At 41.5% G+C, this 23,028-nt stretch overlaps 1 protein-coding gene across 9 annotated transcripts in view; it reads right to left on the bottom strand.

Annotated features, from left to right (window-relative positions):
• Positions 1 to 23,028, bottom strand: part of nav2a (neuron navigator 2a) — a 301,077-nt gene that overhangs the window by 71,373 nt on the left and 206,676 nt on the right. For 7 of the 9 annotated variants that reach the window (XM_051959975.1, XM_051959995.1, XM_051959978.1 and 4 more), the window contains 7 exons: positions 21,377 to 21,614; positions 21,105 to 21,161; positions 16,892 to 17,025; positions 6,267 to 7,509; positions 3,909 to 4,018; positions 3,714 to 3,822; positions 1,611 to 2,036 (listed from right to left, as the gene is read on the bottom strand). In XM_051959975.1, coding sequence (XP_051815935.1) covers positions 1,611 to 2,036; positions 3,714 to 3,822; positions 3,909 to 4,018; positions 6,267 to 7,509; positions 16,892 to 17,025; positions 21,105 to 21,161; positions 21,377 to 21,614 — 2,317 coding nt within the window. Of the gene's footprint in view, positions 1 to 1,610; positions 2,037 to 3,713; positions 3,823 to 3,908; positions 4,019 to 6,266; positions 7,510 to 12,453; positions 12,563 to 16,891; positions 17,026 to 21,104; positions 21,162 to 21,376; positions 21,615 to 23,028 lie in introns of those variants that run through there. The other 2 variants (XM_051959966.1, XM_051959985.1) reach the window with 2 other exon arrangements.

The raw sequence follows: 23,028 nt of genomic DNA, 5'->3' as shown, positions 1-23,028 counted from the left end.
ACTACACAGGATGAATGCTGCTCATGCTACAGATGCTAAACTGTTAGACACAATCTGATGGTTAGATCACAGACGTATGACCGAGGAACACTACTGCCCTCTCCTGGTAAGCTTTAATCCACTGGCTCAACTTGGCAAGAGGAGTACAATGCAGGCGAAGTTCTGCTGGGAAACCTTCGGTCCTGCTTTCATGTGGATGTTAATCTCACACCTATCACCAACCTAAACTCTGCTGCATGTAAAGCGCCATTACAGCGACAAATGCTACCTGCAGCATTGCAAAATCTGCTCAAGAACAGCTCAGGGAACACGATAAAGAGCCCAAAGCCTTAATTTGGCCTGCAGGCTAAACAGATTCAAACACAATCGAGGCTCAGCAAGATGTGCCAGAAAAAAGTCTAATGTACGAAGCTATCACCTAGGAACCCAACAGAGGATCCATCACTAGAGGTCCTGTGCTCATTCCCTGATTGGTCAGGACTGTTTCAGTGATACAAGGGGGATCTGAACAACATTATGTAGTTTAATGTTGTGGCTGACTGGTATAGAAGTGTGTATAGTTTAATCAGTTAGTTATTTATTCAGTAAAATCTGAAAACAGTGGAAAACACCAGTTACAGGTTTCCAGAGCCTGAGATTATGTCTTCAAATTGTGTATTTTGTCCAATTAACAACCCACAAACAAAAGACGCCCTATTAAAAAATGATAAAACGAAGAAAAGTTGCAAATCTTCTAATAGGACAACCTGGAACATGGAGAGGATACGGGAAAAGTATGGATGCAAAAATGCAATTAGTTAAATACTTATCTTTCACATAGATTTCCTTCTGTCAGAGAAGTTAGCCAAATCTAAGTTTAAAGTCACAATATTTCACATCAAAACCACTGTTCTAAATTTTTCAACCAAAAAGTTGTCACACAAACAATTTGCACACACCAAAATCTGTAAAAAAAACAAAAAAAAAACAATCAGTGACTCAACTATGACCAACAGTCACATGGCAAAAATATAGGGAGTTTTTGGCTGAAGTGCAGGCAGCAAATAGGGAAATAACAGGGAAAAGTAGGGGTACAGTTTAAAAATGTAAATAGTTAAATATCTATAGCGTGCAAAACTGAAATTGTTTCCAGCTTTTGTAACACCTATGTGCCTTCCCAATAAAAATTAAAATGAATAATCAAATAAATTCTCAGCATATTTTGTTCTATGATTTATGGTGTTTTAACTAGGTCATAGTGCACTCAGTTTTCTTTACATCTAGCCATTGTGTTGTTTCCATAGAGGTGCCTGACTTTATATTGCAGTGAAAAATGAACCCACAATTTGTAAAAATATGACAGTAGCAAAAAAAATCCAGGAAGTAAGACGTCTGCACAAGTCCTAGCAACCAGTGAAAATGCCTCTGCTCACCTGCTCAACAACCCAAAAACAAAACTCTAAATCTATTTGCATTCATAAAACAGGGAAAAGCTACAAATCCCTCTACTGGATGAGCTGTAGACCAGTTGAGTGTTTTGATTGATAAAGAAACAAAATTCCCCAATTCATCAGTAACCTGTTTCTGTTTTTCAGTGAAGATTAAAAAAACTAATAGTGTGATCCACTTACCCGCTGGTGACATCATCAGTGCGCACAGCGTTCTTGCTCAGCACGTCTCCGTCGCTCATGTATCCCGTCACCTCCATGGTGATGCCGTCCAGGTCGATGTCCTCCCCGGCTCTGTCTCCAAGCTCCACGCTGCACAGAGCTCCTCCCCGGCCGGCCAGCTGCCTCCGGAGGTGGCCGGGGTACAGGTAGCGTCCTCCCTGGCTACCGACCGCCCGGCCGCCGTAGCCGTTTCCCAGAGAGGGGGCGTCGCCCGCCTGCAGACGAGGGCTGGACTGGCCCAGTCGCCATGACGACAGCGATGGGCGGGCAGAGGTGAGGCTGAGGATGCTTCGACTGCCTCCGCTGTTGTTGCCGCTGCCACCACCGCTTCCACCGCCGCTGCTGATGTCTGTGGTGACGCTGCCGTCGAAGGTGGTTTCCAAGGTGCTGAGCAGAGAGAAAAAGAAAAATATGCTTAGGATAAAACTCACAAGCTGATACTTAACAGTTTAACCCTATGAACACTGTGCAGCTTCTGTGCATTTTTAATTATATATTTTTTTGCTGCTGTCAGATTTTTTACTCGCCATGGCTTCATTTTGTTTAAGAGAAAAAGTCTAATTTCTTAAAGTATTTATATTGCAAATATCTCAAAAAACCTTTCCAAGTGGAAAAATGGTGACTCCACTTATTACAGATATTTTGCTACTTACATTTTTTGTTTATTTCCATACTTGCCACCTGACTACTCTTCCTGCCGAAAAGTTCCCTAATTTCTGTAATGTGATGGTCACAACTGAGTCCCTAATGGCTTCACAGAATTTTCTACTTTTTACTTAATCTGGTTAGAGCAAATTTCTATTTTTGGTAAATTTGAAATGAGTCATGTAGAATAAAGTGATTTTGATGAAATATCACCATATTAAGCTTGGATATGGTGAATTGTCTTAATGAAAATCCAATGATTTGTTATGTTTTTACAGTTTTCTTCTGTTAAAGTGTATTTTTGGTGGTTTCCTCAATACAACATGCCTGTTAAATCCACTAACAAGTTTTAAACTATGTATATGTAAAATGTAAACAGAATGTCAAGTCACAGCAGATTAACTCAAGGACTTTCAAAAAAAGCTGAAAATTCACAATTTTGTTTCCTTTTTTTAAAAACAGACTTTTTATGCTGATAAAATGTGCTATTTAGGGGATTTTTTTTAAAGATAACATGCCTTTCAAATCTTGAGGGTAAATATATATGTTCATTGTTCTTTTCAAAGATTCATTTGCTGTAACAGAAAACAGCCTAATGTTGCCTAACAATGGAAATTACACACAATTAATCACCACCTACGTTAGCTTTTTTGGCTCAAGACCAATCTCGTCGCTCAGTTCACTGAAGTCATTTAAAATAATTTTGAGACGCAATCCACTGAATAGAACTGGAAGTCAATCTAATAGTGAAACTGTACTGTCTCCTGGATGGACAGTGGTAGAGAGTAAAGATAAGAAATCCTTTATTAGACTGTAAAACAAAAAAAAAAAACAGACTTAATAACCTTACAACAGAGCCTAATCTAAATCTAGACAGCCGGGTCAGCACAGACATAAAACCAGAGACCAGCTCGAAATTCAGTGGGAGGGAAAGTGATTAGAGCAAAACCAGAGGACATGAAAGACATGCGCTGCGATCAAAGTTAAAAACCCCTCAAAGGGAGGATGAGACGGCAAAAAAGCCACAAAAGAAGAGGTATTACCTGTAAACGTAGACAGACACAGGCTGCTGACCACGAGGCAGTTCAGCCACTGACTCAAATCCTCAGCAGAGAGCCTGATTCGGTGCGTTCACCACTGAACCGTGGCAGCCATTGTAAGGCGCTGCACTTGATGATCCCCAAACAGAGGGGTTTTGTTTTCTAATGCAACACGTTTTATAAACTTCTTTATACGCACTGCTGAGTCGACACGCTAAACAGAAAACGCCTCAGAAAAATACCACTGTGTATGCTATTTATCTGGGATGAGATTTGATTTATAAAAGTTTGCAGCAAAGAGGGATAAAATTAAATTTTTGAAAGTTTAAAGTAAAAGAAGCTTAAATTCCAGCTGGTAGATGAATGAATTTCTCGTTACCTGTGTGTGACCTGAGTTCCTCGCAGGCTGGACATGGTCTCCTCCAGGTTCTGCCGCAGGTCTGCTATGTTTTTGACAGTTCGCAACCTCCTTGTCTCTGGATCTTCACCTGAGTAAGACAACAAAAACAATCTCAGCAACATCTACCTGCATGTTCAGACATAATTCATCGCTGCACTGTGAGCGGTGACCCACCTGAGAGGTCCTCGATGGAGGTCTGGCTGGTCTTGGTGAAGGAAACGTCTCCACCTCTTCCTCCTGAACCCGTCTCGGCGTTCACCGTTCCCTCGCCGTCCGTTTGGGATCTGGGAAAAGCAAATTGTGCAACGGATCAAAGCGTGGAAATCATCGATTCTGAATTATTGTGCACTTAGCAGAGACCTAATATTCAGCAAATTGTCACGAAAGAGGGATAAACCCGATTAAAGTTTTAAATCTTCTGCGTTTCAAGTCTTGTGACTGAGGTCCAACATGAATGCCTGCTAAGCTCCACACGCCAGGAAAGTTTGTCTTTGAAGGATAAATCAATACAGTTGAGTCACCGCATTGGCTGGTAGCTTTTTGAGGCGATGACGCTGGAAAGCCTCGGTTATGTGCAGCCTTTGGTCTTTGGCTGACTCCAGACTTTGTCCTTGTTGACTACTGAACACTGAGCCAGTTAAAACCACAGACAGCCTTTTACATGCACAGAATTACATCATCTAAACTTTTCTTTGGCTTCTGGGTAACCAACCTAATCCATGAGGTTATTTCCATGCACTAATTCTTCTGCCTTTGTGTGTTTTCCTTACAGCAGTGGAGTAAATAAAGCTGATTTTGAGCATTGATCACACAAAATGTCTGTCAAGCATAGTGTTTGTGGCAGGTGGAGGTGGTATAATCCTGCTGCTAATAGTATTTGACAGTTATACAGCAGAAGGGGAGGTTTTTGAGGTCTGATTATGGGGGCGTTATGTGGAGGTGGGCTGGTCGGCTGCAGGTCAGAATGTACAGAGGCAGAGAGGGCAGCGGCACAGGACGCTAATGAGTGGTTGTTAGAAAGGACTTATTGAGAGTCAGAGGGACCTCCTTCCTTATCACACTGGGACCGAGACAGAGGTCAGAGGCACACTGCATCCACACATACTTGTCCAGATTCATGAGCACACACAAGGCAGGCAAAGCACAGGAACGCAGGCGCTCATGAAAGACTGCTGGTTAACAGTTCACAGATGGTCAAATGCTCAAAAAACGATTCAGATTTTGTATTTTGAGATGCCGACAGAGTCAAATATTTGAAGACTCTTATAAGACTTCTTATAGTTTTTGATTGGCACACAGAAACAGCATTATACACTATACAAATGAAAGGGTAAGGGTTAGTGTACTATTGAAGAAAATTACCATAATTAACTTAACATTTCTCAAATTCTAATTTCACTGAAATTTTCTATTGCAAAAGTGCTGTTTGAATGAGTTTAATTCATTTATAAAGACCCACTTCTTAAAAATGTATTTAATTCATTTGTTACCATTTTATGTTGATATACCACGTGTAGTGATTTAATTTTGTCTTATGTAGCCTGAGTATTTTTCACACATCTATTTCATGAGACAGTTGAGCAGCAGAGGGTTGAGCATATCGATAAGTTTAAAACACAGTTACGCACACTGAGATGCAAAGTAAATATATCTAATGTTTCGTGCTACGCCTTCACCAGGAACACACAAGCTGTCTTAAACAGAGTCACTTTACAGCCAAATGAGAGGCAAGAATCCCATATCGTTCTACTGACAACGACAATTTTCAATAACAGAGAAAGTTAGAAAAACTCTACAGAGTAACAATCATAAATGTACCTCATCAAATGGGTAAATGTCTGATTTGAACGCTGTAAAGCCTCAAGGACAAAACTGCCTTCCCCAAAACATGTGCATATCCACCAAATCTTGTGGGTTATGTATGCAGATAAAGCCTCATAAAGGATGACACCTTGTTGTATTGATTATTAAGGATTCTTTTTGTTTATCTACACTCTTTTTTCACTTGAAAATGTTCATCTACATATGGCATCAGCAAGATTTTGGCGATATCAGCATTTTTTGGGAATGGGTGATGTAGTTAGTTGTCGAGTTGGTCATTCCCTGTTTAAGTCGGCTTCTCTTTGTCTCAAATCATTTGCCTGATGAAAGTCTGGCACTGAAATGTCGAAAATGAATGTATTTTTGTAGGTAGGACAGTGTGCAGGTTTGAATGAAGCTAAACTTTCTTTGCCACCCACCTCATAAATCACTGCCGTATAAACCAAGGCTTTATCTTCAAATGTAACAAAGAGCTGTACTGTTGGGCTTTATGCTGTATTGTGGTGCATTTTACTTGACGCTGAATTAATGTGTGCATTTCTGTTTCATTTTACATTTTCTAAATGTACTTTCTGTTCCGCTGATGAACTTTTGAAGGTTACTGGTGTATATTTGCAATGTAGGAGGTTGAAATTGAAGCTGATGTTGAGTATAAAATGTGCATTTAAGCCAGTGCTGCACTGTTACATGTTCTGTCATGTGTGATGGTACCTGTACATGAAAGGTGCCACGGTGGCCATGTTGGGGTGGCTGTGGTGCTGTTGGGTCTGAGGTAGCTGCACGCTGACGGTGTTGCTGGCGGTGCTCTGTGTGGTGCCTCCTCCGGCCACCGGGGCGGCGCTGCTCTTCCCTTCTGTGGAGGCCAGGCTGGAGGTAGAGCTGGAGTGTCTGCTGTCCCTGTCTCTGTCCAGGGGGCCACGGTGCATCGCCAGCCCCCCTCCTAGCCTCATGCTCCGAGGCCTCTCCACCGCCTCCTTCACTGAGGAGGCTTTGCCCCCGACTCCTGGGGCTTTACCTCCCGGCTTTGGTATTCCGCTGTGTGCAGGCATGGAGCTCTCCTTTTTGGCCACTTTACCCCCTTTAGGAATGAAACTGGCAATTTTAGAGGTCCTTTTGTTGGAGCCGTCGGCGTCTACAGCAGTAGATGCTGCTTCGTCCTTGCTCTCCTCTCCCCTGAGCTCTGTCCTGTCAGGGACGGAGGTGCGTTTGCCCACCTCCTTCCCTTTATCCTTGTCTTTCTCCTTCTCCTTCCCCCTCTCCTTGTCCTTGTCTTTCTCAGGGCCTTTCACAGAACCCTTCTTGGCAGTCAAAGCTCTGCTAAAAGTGCGCTGGGCGATGCCCCTCAGAGCGATTTTCGGGCTGCTGGCAGTCGTAGAGACGGTGGTACCTGCTGATGGAGCTGCTCCGAAGGCCGTCCCGTTGCTGGTCCCGTTCAGTCCCGGCCGGACGTTGCCATCATCCTCCTCCAGGGGGTCGGTGTTGGAGCCAGTCTCAGCTCTCTCCACCTGCCCCACTCCGGGCTGCCTGCCTGGGGCTGCGTTATCCGTCTGGGCTAATACTCCATTGGAGGACGTGGTGGAAGATTTGGAGCCTCCTTTACTGTTGAAGAGTTTAAGCTTCTCCAGCATTGATTTCTGAGTGACAGCTTTAGGCGGAGCTTCTGTTGATGGAGCACCCTTACTGGAGGTGTCCTTCTCCTGCTTGACGGACTGCATGGCGGTCGGGGAGGGGCTCGTGGAGGTGGGGGAATTGGACGAGGTGTGTTTGGAGCTGGTCGACTTGCTCCTCCAGGGTTTGCTGTTGCTGTTGGGTTGAGGAATGGCCGTGGATGAGGAGGGAGGAATCAGTGTGGAGGTAGTGGCTGGGATGCTGGTGGAGGAGCTGACGGTCACTGCAGATGACGGAGCATGCTCAGTCATCACCGACGGCTGTGAGGTCATGCCCTCTGAGGAATCTGCAACACAAAAAGAGACATTTCATCCGACAATGAAGAGGGAAAGTACAGATGAGAAGGAAAAGCCAAGCAGTGGGAGGACAAGACAAAAACAGATGCTGAGGTCTTCTCTGACCCCACACAAACTGGCCTTATAAGGGCCTGGAGGTGGCCTGTGTTGATGCAGCCAAATGTGCCATTACTTTCCTTCAGGCTAGCCACCAAAACTGTTAAAAACCCCTTAGCACTAACAATGAGAGGAGCCCTTCACAAACTGTTTATAAAAACAATGAGCAGCAGCTCAAGTGCTTTAAAGTCTCGCCAAGCAGGTCAAGTCAAGCAGCAGCACTGGTGCACTTATAAGGCTTGGACTTATATGGACTGATTTTGGTCAGAGTCCCTGCACTGCACAAAGAAACACTGTCTGGTTACATGCACTGAGCTTCTTGTAAACTAGATTCAGAACCAGGATAAAAATAAAGTTGAACTTGGAGATGAACAGAAGCAGAAGGATGTTTTTTTTTTGCAAATTGCCAGAAAAAAAAAATCCTGCAGCAACAAGGACACTTACCAAGAGCTGAAAGAGCAAGAGAAGGGTTTGAAATTCGTGGTCTAAGTCGCTGCCCTCATGAAAACAGTGTGTCCTGAGGGCTGTTGAGGTTGTCAGTGTGTTTGCAGAGCAGCACGGAGCTCAGACCAGCAACATTTGAATATTCAAACACCAACGGTCAGAGAGGGAGAGTGCCCGAGCAGGGAGGACCGGGTAGAATGAATCATAACACTTCAGTTGGAGTGTACTTCTTGTTCTTTGTGCAAACACACACAACAGACATATTTATTCCAGTTTACTGCTGCTGCTGGTTGTACTTTCTTCAACTACAGTCACCTTATACACGGTAAAAGTCCTTCAGAGGACCTGTTACCTGTTGATTTGATGGATTGTGTTGACTTAATGATCTTGGTAATTACTCTAAAATTGTTTTAAACTAAATTTCAGCATTAACTGATTTAAAAACAAGATTCAAGTTGTGTTTAGTCAATTAAATTGGCTTGATAACCTAATGTTCCTCCATTTTGAGTTCAAGATTTCAAAGTTTGTGCCTATGCTACCAAATATGAAGTATTCAGTCACTTAAAATACCATCGAGTGTATAGGAAAGATTAATTTTCGTAACTCAGTTTATTTTGTTTGGTTGAATCTAATTTCATGTCACAACTCAAAAAGAGGAATGCAAACTGATTTTTTATCCAATTATTTTGGCTGAGGGTCTTTATTATAAATATATTTTAAGTTTTTATTTAGTTTTGTTTTCGTTAGACGTGATAAAAACACATTTTACACTTAAATAGGGATTAATTATTTTCCTGGGTTGTTTACATATTACAATACGTGTATATAATCCTGCTATCTTTTGTCTGAATTGAACCTAATGAAGGTTCATGACACTGAAACAAGTCAGTAAAAGAGATAAATTGTTTCTTTTCCAATATGAATAAACTTGTTCTGTGATTTAAAGAAGGTTTCGCGCCTGGTTAGTATATTGTAGGAACAGAAAATCAGTGCATTAGGATAAAAAGTAATACTTGATTTTGGAAAATTCTTGAATTAGGCCATGTGAATAGAGGAAAAAAACAACTAATTATATCGATCTGTTCTGTGTTTTTTCACTTTTAAGGTCCATGCTCCAAAGAAAATATATTTAAATGATTAAACTATGGGAAAAATGAAGCAGTATTCTCTGAAATTTTGTCTGTGTGTCTACTCGAGACACTGGTCGACATCTATGATGCATTTGAAAACAAATCTCTGGCTTTCTGTTACACTGACGTCAAAGAAAATAATAATAATCAAAATCTTTACTGAATCAAGTTTCCTTCAATTTGCACTGGCTGCATTATTTCATATATTTAGATGTTATTTTTATGGCCTCGTTAAGTCGACATTTGTGCAGAATTTTAAACACTTAGCGTGCTTGTTTACTCCTTTCTCTTCTGGCTCTCCACTTTATTTCATTTTTATAGCCTTTCATGGCCTAATTGGAAATAGGCACTCGCTCACTGCCTCTCCTTTCTCCCCCTATTTAGCATTTAGCGAGAGCAGCCTGAAACAATGCAGCCATTAGGAAGTGATTAGGGCCCAATTAGCCGTGCTAGTAGTTAGCAATCAGAAAAGTGGGTCAGGTTGCTAATAGCTGGCTTCCTATTGGAGGCAGCTGAATGAGAGGGGGACCTGCTGTGATTATGGAGCAGGCGGAGAGAATACGAGGGCTGGAGCTGCAGTTTGAGATGAGGGAGGCTTTGATATGGAGCAGCAGGACGGTCTGTGCTGTCCGAGAACGGGGTCAGCTTTGGATTTGGGGTCAGGAATGAACGGAAGAAGAAAGACGGGGCACAGAGAGGGTCCTGGACGCTGGGTCAGCTGGTCGCTGTCAAGACTGGACCCAGTGACCGGGACTGACACGCTCCAGTTAGGTTGCCAGGGGTGAATGGAAGCGGTCAATCTTCAACGTGTTGGGTTTAGAAGTGACACGACAGTGACTTGGACGCTGTTGAATCAAAGTCAACTCTAAAGAAACTCAATTCAAACAGAGTCTCTTGACAAGATGCAGCTGATAAATCTGCAACAAATAATTATAGCTCTAAAATCTCTTCCTCCTTATGATTTATAACATTGCAACTCTTTCAGATTTTCTATTGTTTTGAAAGAATGTCTATCTTATAATGTCTTAATGCATTTCACGTCACATAATGCATGAGCATGTGACAAACAACTCTTCAATCTTGAAAATAAAACAAACATCAATGTAAACTAAAAATTAGTTTCTTGGATTTTCTGCCATCTTAAAATCTAAATTGCACCTTGTATGTGTAATGAAGTGGCCACAAGGTGGAGTAAAGACTTCATTCTAGGGGGAAAAAATGCCACATTATCTTTTCTGGCATTTGTTTTAAAGGGGAACTTTTGTTTTTTTTCAACCTGGGGTCTGTTTTCATATGTCATTTCATACATGTGAGTGATTGAGAAATGAATTTTCGACATAGCTCCAGTATTTAGCCAGGCAGGTAGCTTAGCTGCTAGCTGAGCTGCTAAGCTGCGTGCCTGGCTAAATATTGGAACTATGTCGAAAATTCATTTCTCCATCACTCACATGTATGAAATGACATATGAAAACAGACCCCAGGTTGAAAAAAAACAAAGTTTCCCTTTAAGGTTAAAAAATGCTATTCCAGAACATTTGAAGCTAATTATTTAAGACAACAACCAGCAGTTTAAAGACCTCTTTGTAAAATTACTAATATTCTGATTGTCTACTTGGACTTGCGACTTTATCTGGCTGCATTTTGGGAAACTGGGCTCTAATTACCAGCCCAAAATCCACTTGTGGAAGTTGTTTCCTCTCAAAAATAAACAAATAATTGTCCTAATAAGGCCTGAGAATGGGTCACTGGCCCAGTGACCCTGGGTAGCCTTGGGCCAAATCCTGGAATTAAAACCCCTGCTGCCCCTCGACTGCTTGAGGAAACATGCTGAAAGAATTTGAGTGTTTATGACTTAACTGCTTAATTACTGCAGTCATTAGAGATTAGAGCAAAAAGCAGAAAATGACAGAAGACCAGACCACCCTTCTACTTCCCTGTCTGCTGTTTAAGGCTCAGTCCTGCTGCTTCTCAGAGCATCCTGATAACATCAAGGCATTTTGGGGAATCGGCTGCAGTGGACTCTGAGCTCTTTTCACAGAATCGTCATACTCGTGTCTGTGCATGTGTGTCTAAAACTGATGGAAACCGTGTAATTCCACACGAGCATCGACACTCATGTGCATGTCTCTGCGTGCATGTCTGCGTTAAGGGGGAGGTTTGTTCTGCTCGGCCGCTTTGAACTCTGTATACTGTCTTCATACTGTGTTCGCTCCAAGCTGGAGCGAACACAGTATGAAGACCTGTGTGACCGCACAAAAAAACAAGTAGTAAATGCATTAAAGGTAGCGTCGGCTGACCCTGTTTATACATCAATATCCCTCATGGTTGCTCCAGTCACAAGACGTTAAACCCTCAGTCAGTCAGCAACCAAATTGCTGACCTGAGAACGCCCTACTTCCATGCAAGTCACTCACGTATAGAAAGACTGAAAACATGTTAATGTGTTAAGTTGTTTTCACATGTGCAGCACACAGAGTCTTGTGAGTGCAGTTCTCCCTCCTGATTGGTCAGCTTTACTTTATTTAATCTCTAATATCTGGCACAAAGTTTGGATGTGCAGGTGTCTGCTTACTCATGTTCTGCTCTCTCTCTCGCACTCCTCACTCATTGTGCCGCAAAAAGTGAGAGGGACAGCCGGCTTTTGTGCACAAGACTGAAACTTTTTAAAGTTTCTCCACATGAATACACTCAAACAGTGACGCTACAGCTCATCAGAAGGCCATTCATTCAGCAGGGCCAGCAGCCATACAAACACACACACAGATATAGAAAGCATGCACAAACACACAAGCACAGGTGCCCCCTGCTCTTCACTTTGGACATCCAAACCGTCAGCTTATATTAGCACACAGCAGAGGAGAGGATTCAGGTCTGTTTCCTTACTGTACGGCGGTTCGGTAGCATGACTCTATTCTGGTGTCAGAGCCATTGACACAGAGCAGATCTGACCTCACAAAAGAAGCTGCAGGTGTCTCTCCAACCATCTGAGCTTGCAGCAAAGCAGCCGGCTAAGTTCAACTTCATGTGCAGCACTCAAGTCCCAACATGCATTTTTGAGGAGTAAACTAAACTGTAATATTAAGCAGGAAATATCAGATGTCTAATGACAGCTTGGTTTTCAAAAAAAAAGTAAGTCTGTGCAAGTTTCATAGCAAAGTAACAAAAAGTAAGCTTGAATACATACATTAATAGCAACAACACAGCAAACTAGTAAAACTGACTGAATGTGCAACCATATGTTTAAATGTTCAATGCAAACTGTACCTGCAGTCCTACCACAAGTGAGAGCTGACAAACCTCATGGGTGCCGCAAAAATCCAGGAGAGAGGAAAAAGTGAGGAGATGGACAGGAGAGGAGGGACGAGTCCCAAACCGTGGCTGGCCATCAACAGAGTGTGGGAGGGGGAGGAGTAGTGTGGTGCAGAGCTACAACAGGGGGAGGGATTTGGCAACAGCAGAGGGAGCTGGGGGGGTCGACCAGGGATTCTCATCCTACCTGTTGCCAATCAAACAGCCTGCTGCCCCCAAGCAGTCAAACCTAAAACATGTACCTACACGCCAGAGCGAGGAACTGAATTTGTTATTGATGTTTGTTTTTAATCCTCTGAGCTCCAAACAGTTTCTGGGTGTTTCTTTCCTCATGGTGGGGTCATGTTTGACTGCAATATAAAGTCCTGCACCTCTATGGAAACACTAGCCTAGCCATGCTACACCCATGTTTCTGATGGCACAAGGGTCTAGGGAAGCTCGACAGGGAGGGAGGCGGGCTAAAAGGTTGTCTATCAAATCCCTCTGCAGCAATTGGGTAGGTATACAACCAATCAACGCAACGAATAGGCTGACGTAGTTCCTAGAGCACCGGCGGATTGTGGCTAAGTCCCATTAGCTTCCCAACCAGCGGAGCCGACTGGTATATTAAGGATTTGCCATATCCCGTCGGCATAAGTCCAAATACGTCTTTCTTCTCAATGAAACACTTCAGTGCCGTCCTTTGTTTATCTTTCAAGTTGAATTTTAGCTTCAAATCTTTAAGGGCTGTGGCCAAAGCCGAGTCGAAAGATAACTGTTTATTGTGCGCCGGTTGTTTCTGTCAGAATCGTCACGCCTCTGTCGTCACTTAGTTACGCCCGCCTTCTGACTCTACACTTCATGGTGATTGGTCCGGCCAGTTTTAGGAGAATCCAGCCTCGAGCCTTATGGAGGGTAACTAGACCCACCCTGGCAGAGAATTAAATTCGTTGCCGTGGGTTGTCTAGCGCGGCTAGGCTATGGAAACACTACAACCATGACTAGAAGTAGGGAGCACTCAAACTTTTGTGCAGTATGAGATAAGAGAATAATTTATTCATCCCACAGTGGAGGAATTTGCATGAATTTGTATGACAGTTTGATGCCAGGAATTGCAAAAAAGCAAAAACATAAGTAGAATTTCATTAATTATTTGATCGTGATGAACTAAAAAAACACTGGAATCAAGATGGCATTTTTCAAGTTCTCACAGGTGTTACCAGTACTGGAAAAATATGAGGGTTCCATATGCTATAGACATTTTACTGTTTGTATTTATCCAAATTTTACAAATATTAAGTTTATCATACTACTATGCACATCAGTAGAAAGCTACTTCACCATGCTAAATGCATCTTTAAACAGCTTTCTCCTCTGTATACTGTTTTTAACCATGCTGCATTTAATTTATTGATAAATCTCTCTTGCCGTCTCCTCTCTGCTCTGTGGAAACACAGCCTGCAGTTCATCCAAAAAGCCTCTGAATTGTTCATGATTGACTATAACTGAGGTAGTTAATAGAGATAGTGCTAGAGAATCAGTTGAGCTGAGGAGCACAGATTTTTTGTTTTTGCAAGATTGGGTGCAAACGTTTACTTTAGACAAATGTTTTCAATGGCACGTAGGAAAAGTTTATTTTTATGAAATATGAAAATGTAATGCTTAGATTTAGTTCATTTTTCTGATAGAACGGTACATAACACCTGATAAGTTCAAGTTCAAGCATTGTTGGAAAGGTACAAATCTGATGACTGAAAATCCAACTATTCTTATTCTTTTTGCAGTTTTAGGTTCCGATAAATGGTGCAAATTTGGTGACTTCTTATAGTAAACATGTCGAACCTGTCAGAAGGTTTTGGACTTCATAGGGTTAAATAACTTAATCTGATTTCTGTAGCTTTAGAGTCCTTTCTGTGCAAACCTTGTTCATGTAAAATGACTGGTGTTTCTGTGCTCTATTTCTCTTTCCCACAGTAAATTACAAACACGTTGCATTAACTGGCATCAGCTGCTTCATTCATGCTTCAGCCGCAGTGACTCATTTATCAGCCGTTAACATCTAATCCTTTTCATACAAGTGTTTACAGCCACTCCACACTTCTTAAATTATATTACTTCCATGCTGATGCTGTATTGCTGCAATATGCCTCCTCTGATAACTCGACCTAATTGCATTTTGTTGACTAATAAATGTGACGTTAACATGCTGTGTGTTTTCCTGCAGAATTGCAGTTGCTGCTTCCAATAAATGGAGAAATCTCTGATATAACTGACTGAAATCCCACAACTGCCACTACTAATACAAAGGACCAAATGCAAAGGTATGGAAGGTGTTTTATCAGCTTTTTATGAAAATTTAAAGGCGTTTCCTCAAATTTGTTGTTGATTTTCATTCCTGCTACACACACAACTATACATCCACACAGAACCCACCAACAAAAGCTGCACATCACAAGAACTGCCCCACAGTGCAGCTCACAGTGCTGGTCCCAGTTAATTTGTCACTGTTTAAACACAGACAACACTCTCTCTCCGCCTCGCTCACTCACACACACACTTTGGGTTTCTCTCCCACTCTTTGCTTCTCTCTGGGCGGTCAGAATTCTCTGTCTAATGCAGGGTAATGAGTTTGGACTGTGAACACTAACACAGTCTATATAAAGCCTTAGGCCCACTGAGCGGTGACAAACTATTTCAGCGCTGGTCTCACTAAACACGCTGCCAAAGACGCTCAGTTTGTGTTCCTCAGAACGCTCGGCAGAACGAGTTAAACTGGGTCACAGCGGTTTGGGATAAACTTGCGCTAATACAGATCTCAGTCTGGTGCAAACGTGTGACAGTGAGCAGGTCTATTCTGGACTCTCACACAGTAAATGCATATAAACTCCCCCACTGTTTGGACTTTAACGCTCTGTTTGAAAGATGCTATCATGCGTTCAGTGCAGCCATTCAGCAGTAACAGAGCAGCAGAGTGGGAGGAGGTAACTGAGGTGTCCAGGATTCTTTATGCTCATGTTGAAATCTACACAAGCATTGCACTGCATGGACAAATCAAAGCAACAATGAGTTTGCAAGTATTTCAAACGGAGGTGATGGATGTGAAGATGGACACAGAGCTATATGCAGATTCAAGCTAGAATTTGATGCAAAAGTGATTTTTTTCTGCAATACTTCATTGCACAAATAAGCAGCAAGCACTTATGGAAAGGTGAAGTCATGGGGTTTTATTTGATATGTGCTTTACCTTGCTGCAATAAATAGTTTAAGAACAATTCAGAAGAGAGTAAACAGTGCATCCAGCTGAGCTCTAAGGTGTAAACTATAAAAAAGAAACAGCAGAATATTCTATTTTTTGGTGGAAGTGATATAATTTAGAAGAAATGAGATCTTTGCTTTCAGAAATTAAAGAATGACACCGATCATTTCACTATAAGTTTCTTTTGTTTGTAGTAATTACAACAAAGTGTAACAAATTCATTAAAAAAAAAAAAGGTTAAACTGTTGTTTCAAAATGTCAATATTAGGTGCAAACAGTTCACTTTAGGTTAATATTTTTAATGATACAAGTAGGAAAAGTTGATTTTGATGAACTACCACAATTTAAAGCTTAGATTTAGTCAGCTTTTCTTCTGGAACTGTACGTCACACCTGAGAAGTTCAATGACTGTCAGAAAGTTGCAAATCTCTGATGAGTGAAAATGCCATATTATGGATGCCACCTTAAAATCAAAAATAAGAGCACAAATACCCTCAGTGGTTCAGATCAAAGCTGCCACACTGAGGTCACAATAACACTTCTGAACTCATGCTCCAGCAGATCACAGCTGGTCACCTCACCTTGTACACTGACGAAGTCCTCAAAACAGATATTTCCTTACTCACACTTACAACTGCTGCATGTTTGTTATAGAAAAGCTCAAAAAAGGCTCTAGTCAGTTCAAAGTAAACTCCATCCCCAAGCGTGAACCATAAATGTTCAGAATTATCTCAATTGTCTTCAGTAAACACCAAAATGAGGTCTTGATTTCATGCTCATCTATTCTTTGCTATTTCCTCTTCAAAGGACACAGCCGTGTCGGAGCAGTGCTGCATTATTTTCCTGCATGGATTTTAATATTTTCTCTCGGTCTCAAAGCAACTGAGCTAACTTGCATTTTAAGTACAATAACAGAAAACACCCAGAGGGCTCATTATTCACCATAAAATTATCCTAAACACAGCAATATTAAGACTTTAAAGAGCCGTGAGGTTACCGTCTAATGTTTAATTTCTCCCCCCGCACACACCTCGGCCTTTTAATTATACAGCATTTTCTTATTATACAACATGAAGGCCGTCTCAGCGGTATAATGATGGGATTTAAGGTCATCCGGGACCAAACCTGAGTGTGTCTGTGTGTTTGCAGGAGGCGTACCTTTGTTCAGGTGTGAGTTGGCTTTGGTTTTGTCACTGAAGCCCTGACTGCGTCGGTTCCCAGCAGCGCTGACCGAACCTCTCGGAGGGATGTCACCGCCGGCAGTGGACACCCTCGTCGTGGGGCCAGGAAGTCTGAAGGATAGAGAGATGGAAAGATAGGAAAGAAGAAAGAAGGGGGCAATAAAAAGGCCAAAACTGTTAGTTGGTTTATCTGAGCTTACAGGAGAATATTTAATACAAAGTCATTTCACACACTAAGGGACACATCAGATCACTGCAAGCCTCTACTGGGGCAAACACACACCTAAACTACAACTAAAATAGCAGAAAATCATTTAACCCTCTGAACTCCAAGCAGTTTGTGGGTGTTTTTGGCTCCTTTTACGCACTGTGAGCTCATTTTTTCAGTGCAATATCTTCTATGGAAGTAGCACAACCATGGCTAGAAGTAGACAAATCTCAAAAAGTTATAAAATAAATCAGAAACAAAGAAAAATATAAGTTGAATTTCTTTTATTTATTTTAATCTTACAATTTAAAAAAAGTCATATAAATCAAGAAATACAACATTTTTATAGTGCCCACAGGTGTTAAAAAAGTGAGGAAAAGCGACTATGGATATTTTACTACTTATATTTATAATTTGTTTTATCCTTATCTCTGTGTCAGTTACACACTGCCTGCAATTCAGCCGAATCAAACTGAAAAATCTTTGACTTTTTCCCCACATTATTGTTGGTCACAGCTGAATAACTAATGGTTTCTTGCTTGAACCACAGAATTTTTCAGTTTTTCATAGAAATTTTATAGAGCAAACACTTAATTACAAAATAAATACAAAGAGACACATAAAATAAATAGATTTTGATTAAATGTCACAATTTTAAAAAAAAATTTTTCACTAACAATTAGTTCAAGGAGCATTAGAAATGTGAATTTCAGCCAATTCTTTCTGTTTTTACAGTCCTGACTCTGATAAGCGGTGTAATATTGGTAATTTTTTAAAAAAAGATAATATGCCTTTTAAACCTGCTGGGGTTCAGAGGGTTAATTGGAGTTATTAAAGCAAGCATTTTATGCCAGTACGCCAAATGCACCAAGTCACAGCTTTAGAGCAGATCAACCGTTTGCATTCACAGGAAAACACCAGCAATAAGAGAGCAGTGCAAAGGTGTTGCTCATTTTACTACATAGTTAAAGAACAACGTGATGCAAACATCACATGTTCCAGGAAAACGCAACACTCACTGAACACAACAAAAAGTTTTAAAATTTTTCTGCCCCTTCCACAAGATTGTTCTGTTATAATAAAAAAAAAGAAAAAGTGCGAGACAAATGCATAGTAAGTATTTTTCACATGTTTTTCCCGGATACAGTATGTGTGGCTTACCAAAAAGGCAACCTGCCGTTGTTTTCCACATTGTGAATTAGTATTTCCTTCACTGTCTTGTAGAGAACATCCAGGGTGATTTCATAATATGAACTTTTCTGACAGACTGTATTGATTTCCTGAAGGATGAGGCCTCTGCTTGCTCTCTAATTGGCCTGCAAGGTCAAGTGTAGCTCAGATTGATGACTGCAGTAACCACACCGTCCGCCTGCTCGCTCTGTGGAGTCTGTCTTCATGCTATTTTAGGCTCTTTTGAAACCACATCCAAAATAAATGTTTACATCTGTGTAATCTTCGGTCTAAGAAATCTGCGCTTGGATTGTAAACTCAGCCATTGTTTGCTTCTTCTGCAGCTCTGCGGGGCTTTACCTCCTCATGTACACCTACAGTAATCTAATGGAGACAGATAAGCTCCCAGCAGCGTGGACAGTCTGAGTGCTTGTCCCTGCGGAACCGTGCGCTCACCAGCCTCAGATTACATGAGTTGTTCCTTTATTTCCCCCACATGGATTAGACTCTGGCCACAGATAAGCCTGGGTGGAAGTTATGACACCTTGATTCCATATTGTAAGTCAATCTGTTGCCTTTGGTGTGGCTGTAATCTAACCGGACCAGGGCACACGGGCTGCTAATGAAATGCTAATTCACCAGCGGCGACATCATCACCATCCTGGGACTGTGAGGCGGATGCTGATAAGCAGATTAGAGCTCCATCACCCAGCTCTCGTATACATTAGAGAGGACAAACTCATTTCCGGCACGCCGTTCACTTTGACTGGCCATTATTTACCCAGCCTTTGTAAGCTAATAGGTTTAACCACATTATTTAGGCAAGAGTAGCCTAAGATCATCTGGCTTTCAATTACAGCAGGGCCAGTCAGTCTGCTGCCTTCTCTCACTCGACTTGGGCTGCGTGTAAGGAAAATAATCAGTCAAATTATTATAAAAAAGAAAAAAAACAAAGTTTAATAGCATAGGAAGCAATGTGTCAAAGAACAACAGCTACGGGTGTCCATGTGACTCATCTCTATCCATGTTTCCTGTCAATTGATAGCCACAAAAAGAAACTGCATGTAAAAATACAAAATAAAAAATGTTTCTGCCTGATGAATACCACATTTTCTGAAAATTAAGAAAGAGTTATGGCAAACAATGCACCAAAACCATGCTCTAAACTAACACAAAACCTAAAGATATGCATTTAAACATCCCATTTGGTAAATGTGACATTTTTGCCTCATCTTTATGACTTCTTTTACATGCTCAAAGACATATAATATGTGAAATATAAAGTGAACACCATGGTTGAGCATTTCCACCTTAAAATTTTAGTGTACTGAAAACAGTTTCAGAACACGGGACCTCTTTCTCCCTGTCAACTTGCAAGGAGAAGCTTTCTGTGTCATTATCCTTCTTCAGAATCAGCTTAAACATGCAGTTGAGTTACCTCAATAATAAAACTTTGCGTTGCATAGTGTAAAGAAGCTTTGTAGTATTTGAGCAACGTTGCCGGTCAGCTGGTGTGCTCGAGTTGCAGTGAAGAAGGAGGGGTGAATGGAGAAAGAAGTGGGAACTTCATTAATGTGTCGATTTTAGAGAAGGGAACAATGAAGAGTAATATGTAAGACATTTTAAGCTAGTAAGGGATTATTTTCATGGACAAAAGAGTGATTCATAGAGATGACGTCTTAAGGGTTTAATCAATGACTGGAGAGGGATATTAAATATTTAAAGATTGCAAACACGAGAACGAGAAACCATTTTGCTTCTGCTCACTCTTCCACTTATTAAAAAAATTAAATAAACACAAAGAAGAGATTGGGCAGCAATTATGGACTCTTTCACATTGTTTTTTCTTTTGCCAGCATATTACTCAACTATAATTAGCATTTTACTCAGTTCTAGTGCACAAAACATGAAATCAAGGACGCAACATTTCTCTCATGAAACAAAAATGCACATAAGGTGAATACATAACTGCAAGCAATATTTCACCTCTTTAACATCCAATCAAAGTTGCATTCACTGTCACATTCTGACAGTAAGTTCTTCAACAAATTAGGGTTCAATTGGTGGATTTTTTTTTGGATAACTGTGTGGAAGGAGAATCTGTTGGAAGGAGAGAATCTGAAATTTTCATCTTGTAGTTGCACATGCTGACCAGAAGATGGGGCCGTTGCATTGGCTGGGAGGCTATCTGGAGGGGGGTCAGGTGCAACGCAAACAAAATCTGGGATGGGCAGCATGCAAACCATCATTCAGTTCAATCTCAAGGTGCATTATCACATCATATGACACCGCATGCTTTGAAGAGAGCCAAAGAAAAACTAGACTGAAGCTACTTTTCAGTGACACTGTCAAATTAAAGACGGACATTCCTGCCACTGATTCTTTCTGCGTTAATTATTAATGTCACATTATATGAGGGATGTTCTTGTCAAGCACCCCCCTCCCCCACACACACACACACTTACACACAAGCACACACACTTACTTAAGGGTTATCTAAAGGTCTTTCACAGCCCATTTAGCAGGCCTGCCAAATGAGGCGTGCTGCCAGAAAGACAGGGGCGTCCGAAAATGGAGCCTTTAGTTGGTATCTGCACAACACTACCACTCATGCATAATAGATAGTGCTTGTAGTAGAGATTGACCTTAATCACAGACAAAGAAACAACATGAAACTCATTACAGCACAATGTCCTTGATTAGGGGCAATTTCTACAATTCCTATTTCCAGGAATGGTAGGGGAACAGGAGGCGTGGTGGAGGAAAGGAAAGGAAGTGGGGCGAGAAATTTAGAAAGGCAGAGGAAGCTGACCTAGAGGTCTTTTTCTGACCAAGGGAAAACTTGAGCAGTTTACTCTGACACCCATCCCTAGAGGAAAAAGAGAGAGAGAGGAGCGATATGGAAGAGGACAGAGAGAGGAGAGGTCAGGTTTTAGATAAATGACAGGAAGCATGAACAGGAAGATAGAAATGTCAAAATGATGGATTAGAACAGCAGAATCATCGAGAAAGTGAAGTAAGCAGAGACAAATCCATTCACTCGGCTAAGTTCAGAATATTCTCGGTTTCCGCAGTTTGCCTCACCTGGACTGCATCTCGGCCTGCGCTGCTTTCTGGGCTGGGAGGGCCGGAGTCCCATGCGGAGGGTGGCCGAGCTGGGCCGGGGCGCTGCTCTGCTGGCTCAGGGGAGGGTGGGCGCTCTGGGACTGGGCCGGGAGGGCCGGCTGGGAGTTCTGACGCTGGGCCTGCTGCTGCTGCTGTTTGTAGCGGGACAAGCTGAAGAAGAGGCCAAGGATGGCTTTCAGATTGCCATTCCGAATCTCTGGAGATCAGACAGAAGGACAGCGTGAAGATGAGGTGCAGCAGATGAAGACAAAAGAGAGGATGAAGGCTGCAGAGATGGTTGACATTTAGCATCAGCCCCTTTCAGACGTGCACTCTCTTCCTTTAATCTGACGACAATAAAATGTGTCAGTAAAAATGTCCATAAAAGTGGAGAAGGTAATATTTCTACATCAGTTTCAGCATGGCAGAAGTTGTCACATTAATAAATATGTACTCAATTGATATATACAATGATCGGCCACAACATTAAAACAGGTAAAGGTGAATGAATTAGATTGTCATGCAGAGACAGAAGATTATTTAACATACAGTTTCTGATCAGTAAAACTGTTATTCTATTTGTGAAAATGCAAAAAAAACCAACAACAACAACAAAAAAAACAGAGATTTCTCTGGTTTCACTTTTGCATCTGGACCACATTAGACCAGGTCTAGATCAAAACCAGTGAACTTAAGTTGGAGTAGATTGCTCTGCAAAGGCTAAAGACTCTTTACAACGCTTTAAGAGACTCCTTTTGATTTGTACGATCATTTTCTGTATTCAAATGTAAAAAGGTGGAGATTTGCATGCATCTTTTTGCATTTGGACCACTTTTGACCAGGTGTAGATCAAACACGTCAATGCTCAGATGGGTTAAATCTGTAGTAGATTGCATGTTTGTACCAAAACAGTTTGTATTGGTAAAAGCTGTTCCATAGAGGCCCCATCCAGGAACCCAGATGATCCAAGGGATCCACTGCCAATGTCCTAGGACCAGACATAACAGGACACCCACAGAGGTCCCCTGTTGATGCAACAATGATCAGAGCTGTTTTGGCGGTAGGTGTAGGTGGTTTTAATGTTGTGGCTGATAAGTGTAATTCAAGTTGTGAAATTCGTGGAAGGCTTTTTCTACATTCCAGCACCGATATTGGTCCAGAAACGTCAGAGAGTGATTAGCCCAAATCAAATCACATCTTTCCGATTCACTTTGCTATACAACTTCACATCTATAAGTACTAAAACTTCACTGCATTGATGACAGAACTGGTCAGACTAACAAGACTCACCAACAACAAATGTAATAAGGATTTTGAGAAACGTTAACAAGAGTTGAAGTTTAGTTTGTTGGTTCCAGCTGTTTGTAGGAGTCTTTCCTCCTTTGCAGGAGAGTCTTTATTCATTCATGCATGTGGAACAACAGCAGTAACGTTGACAACTTATAATTACAAATTGTCTTAGACAGAGAGACAGGAATGATCAGGATGTACTTTTCTTTTACTTCAGAAAGGTCAGTCATCACAATCAGTTTTATGGTTTATTAGAAGACCAAAAATCACGACCTGTGTAGATCTTTTGTCCTTTGTTGGTGTTGAGAAGTTACCAGACTGTAACTTGCAGCAAATTCATC

The sequence above is a fragment of the Acanthochromis polyacanthus genome, chromosome 2, assembly GCF_021347895.1.
Source record: "Acanthochromis polyacanthus isolate Apoly-LR-REF ecotype Palm Island chromosome 2, KAUST_Apoly_ChrSc, whole genome shotgun sequence".
In the NCBI taxonomy this organism is placed as follows: Eukaryota; Metazoa; Chordata; class Actinopteri; family Pomacentridae; genus Acanthochromis; species Acanthochromis polyacanthus.
The sequence above is the reverse complement of the archived record's forward strand: the minus strand, read 5'-3'. Positions and strand labels throughout refer to the sequence as shown.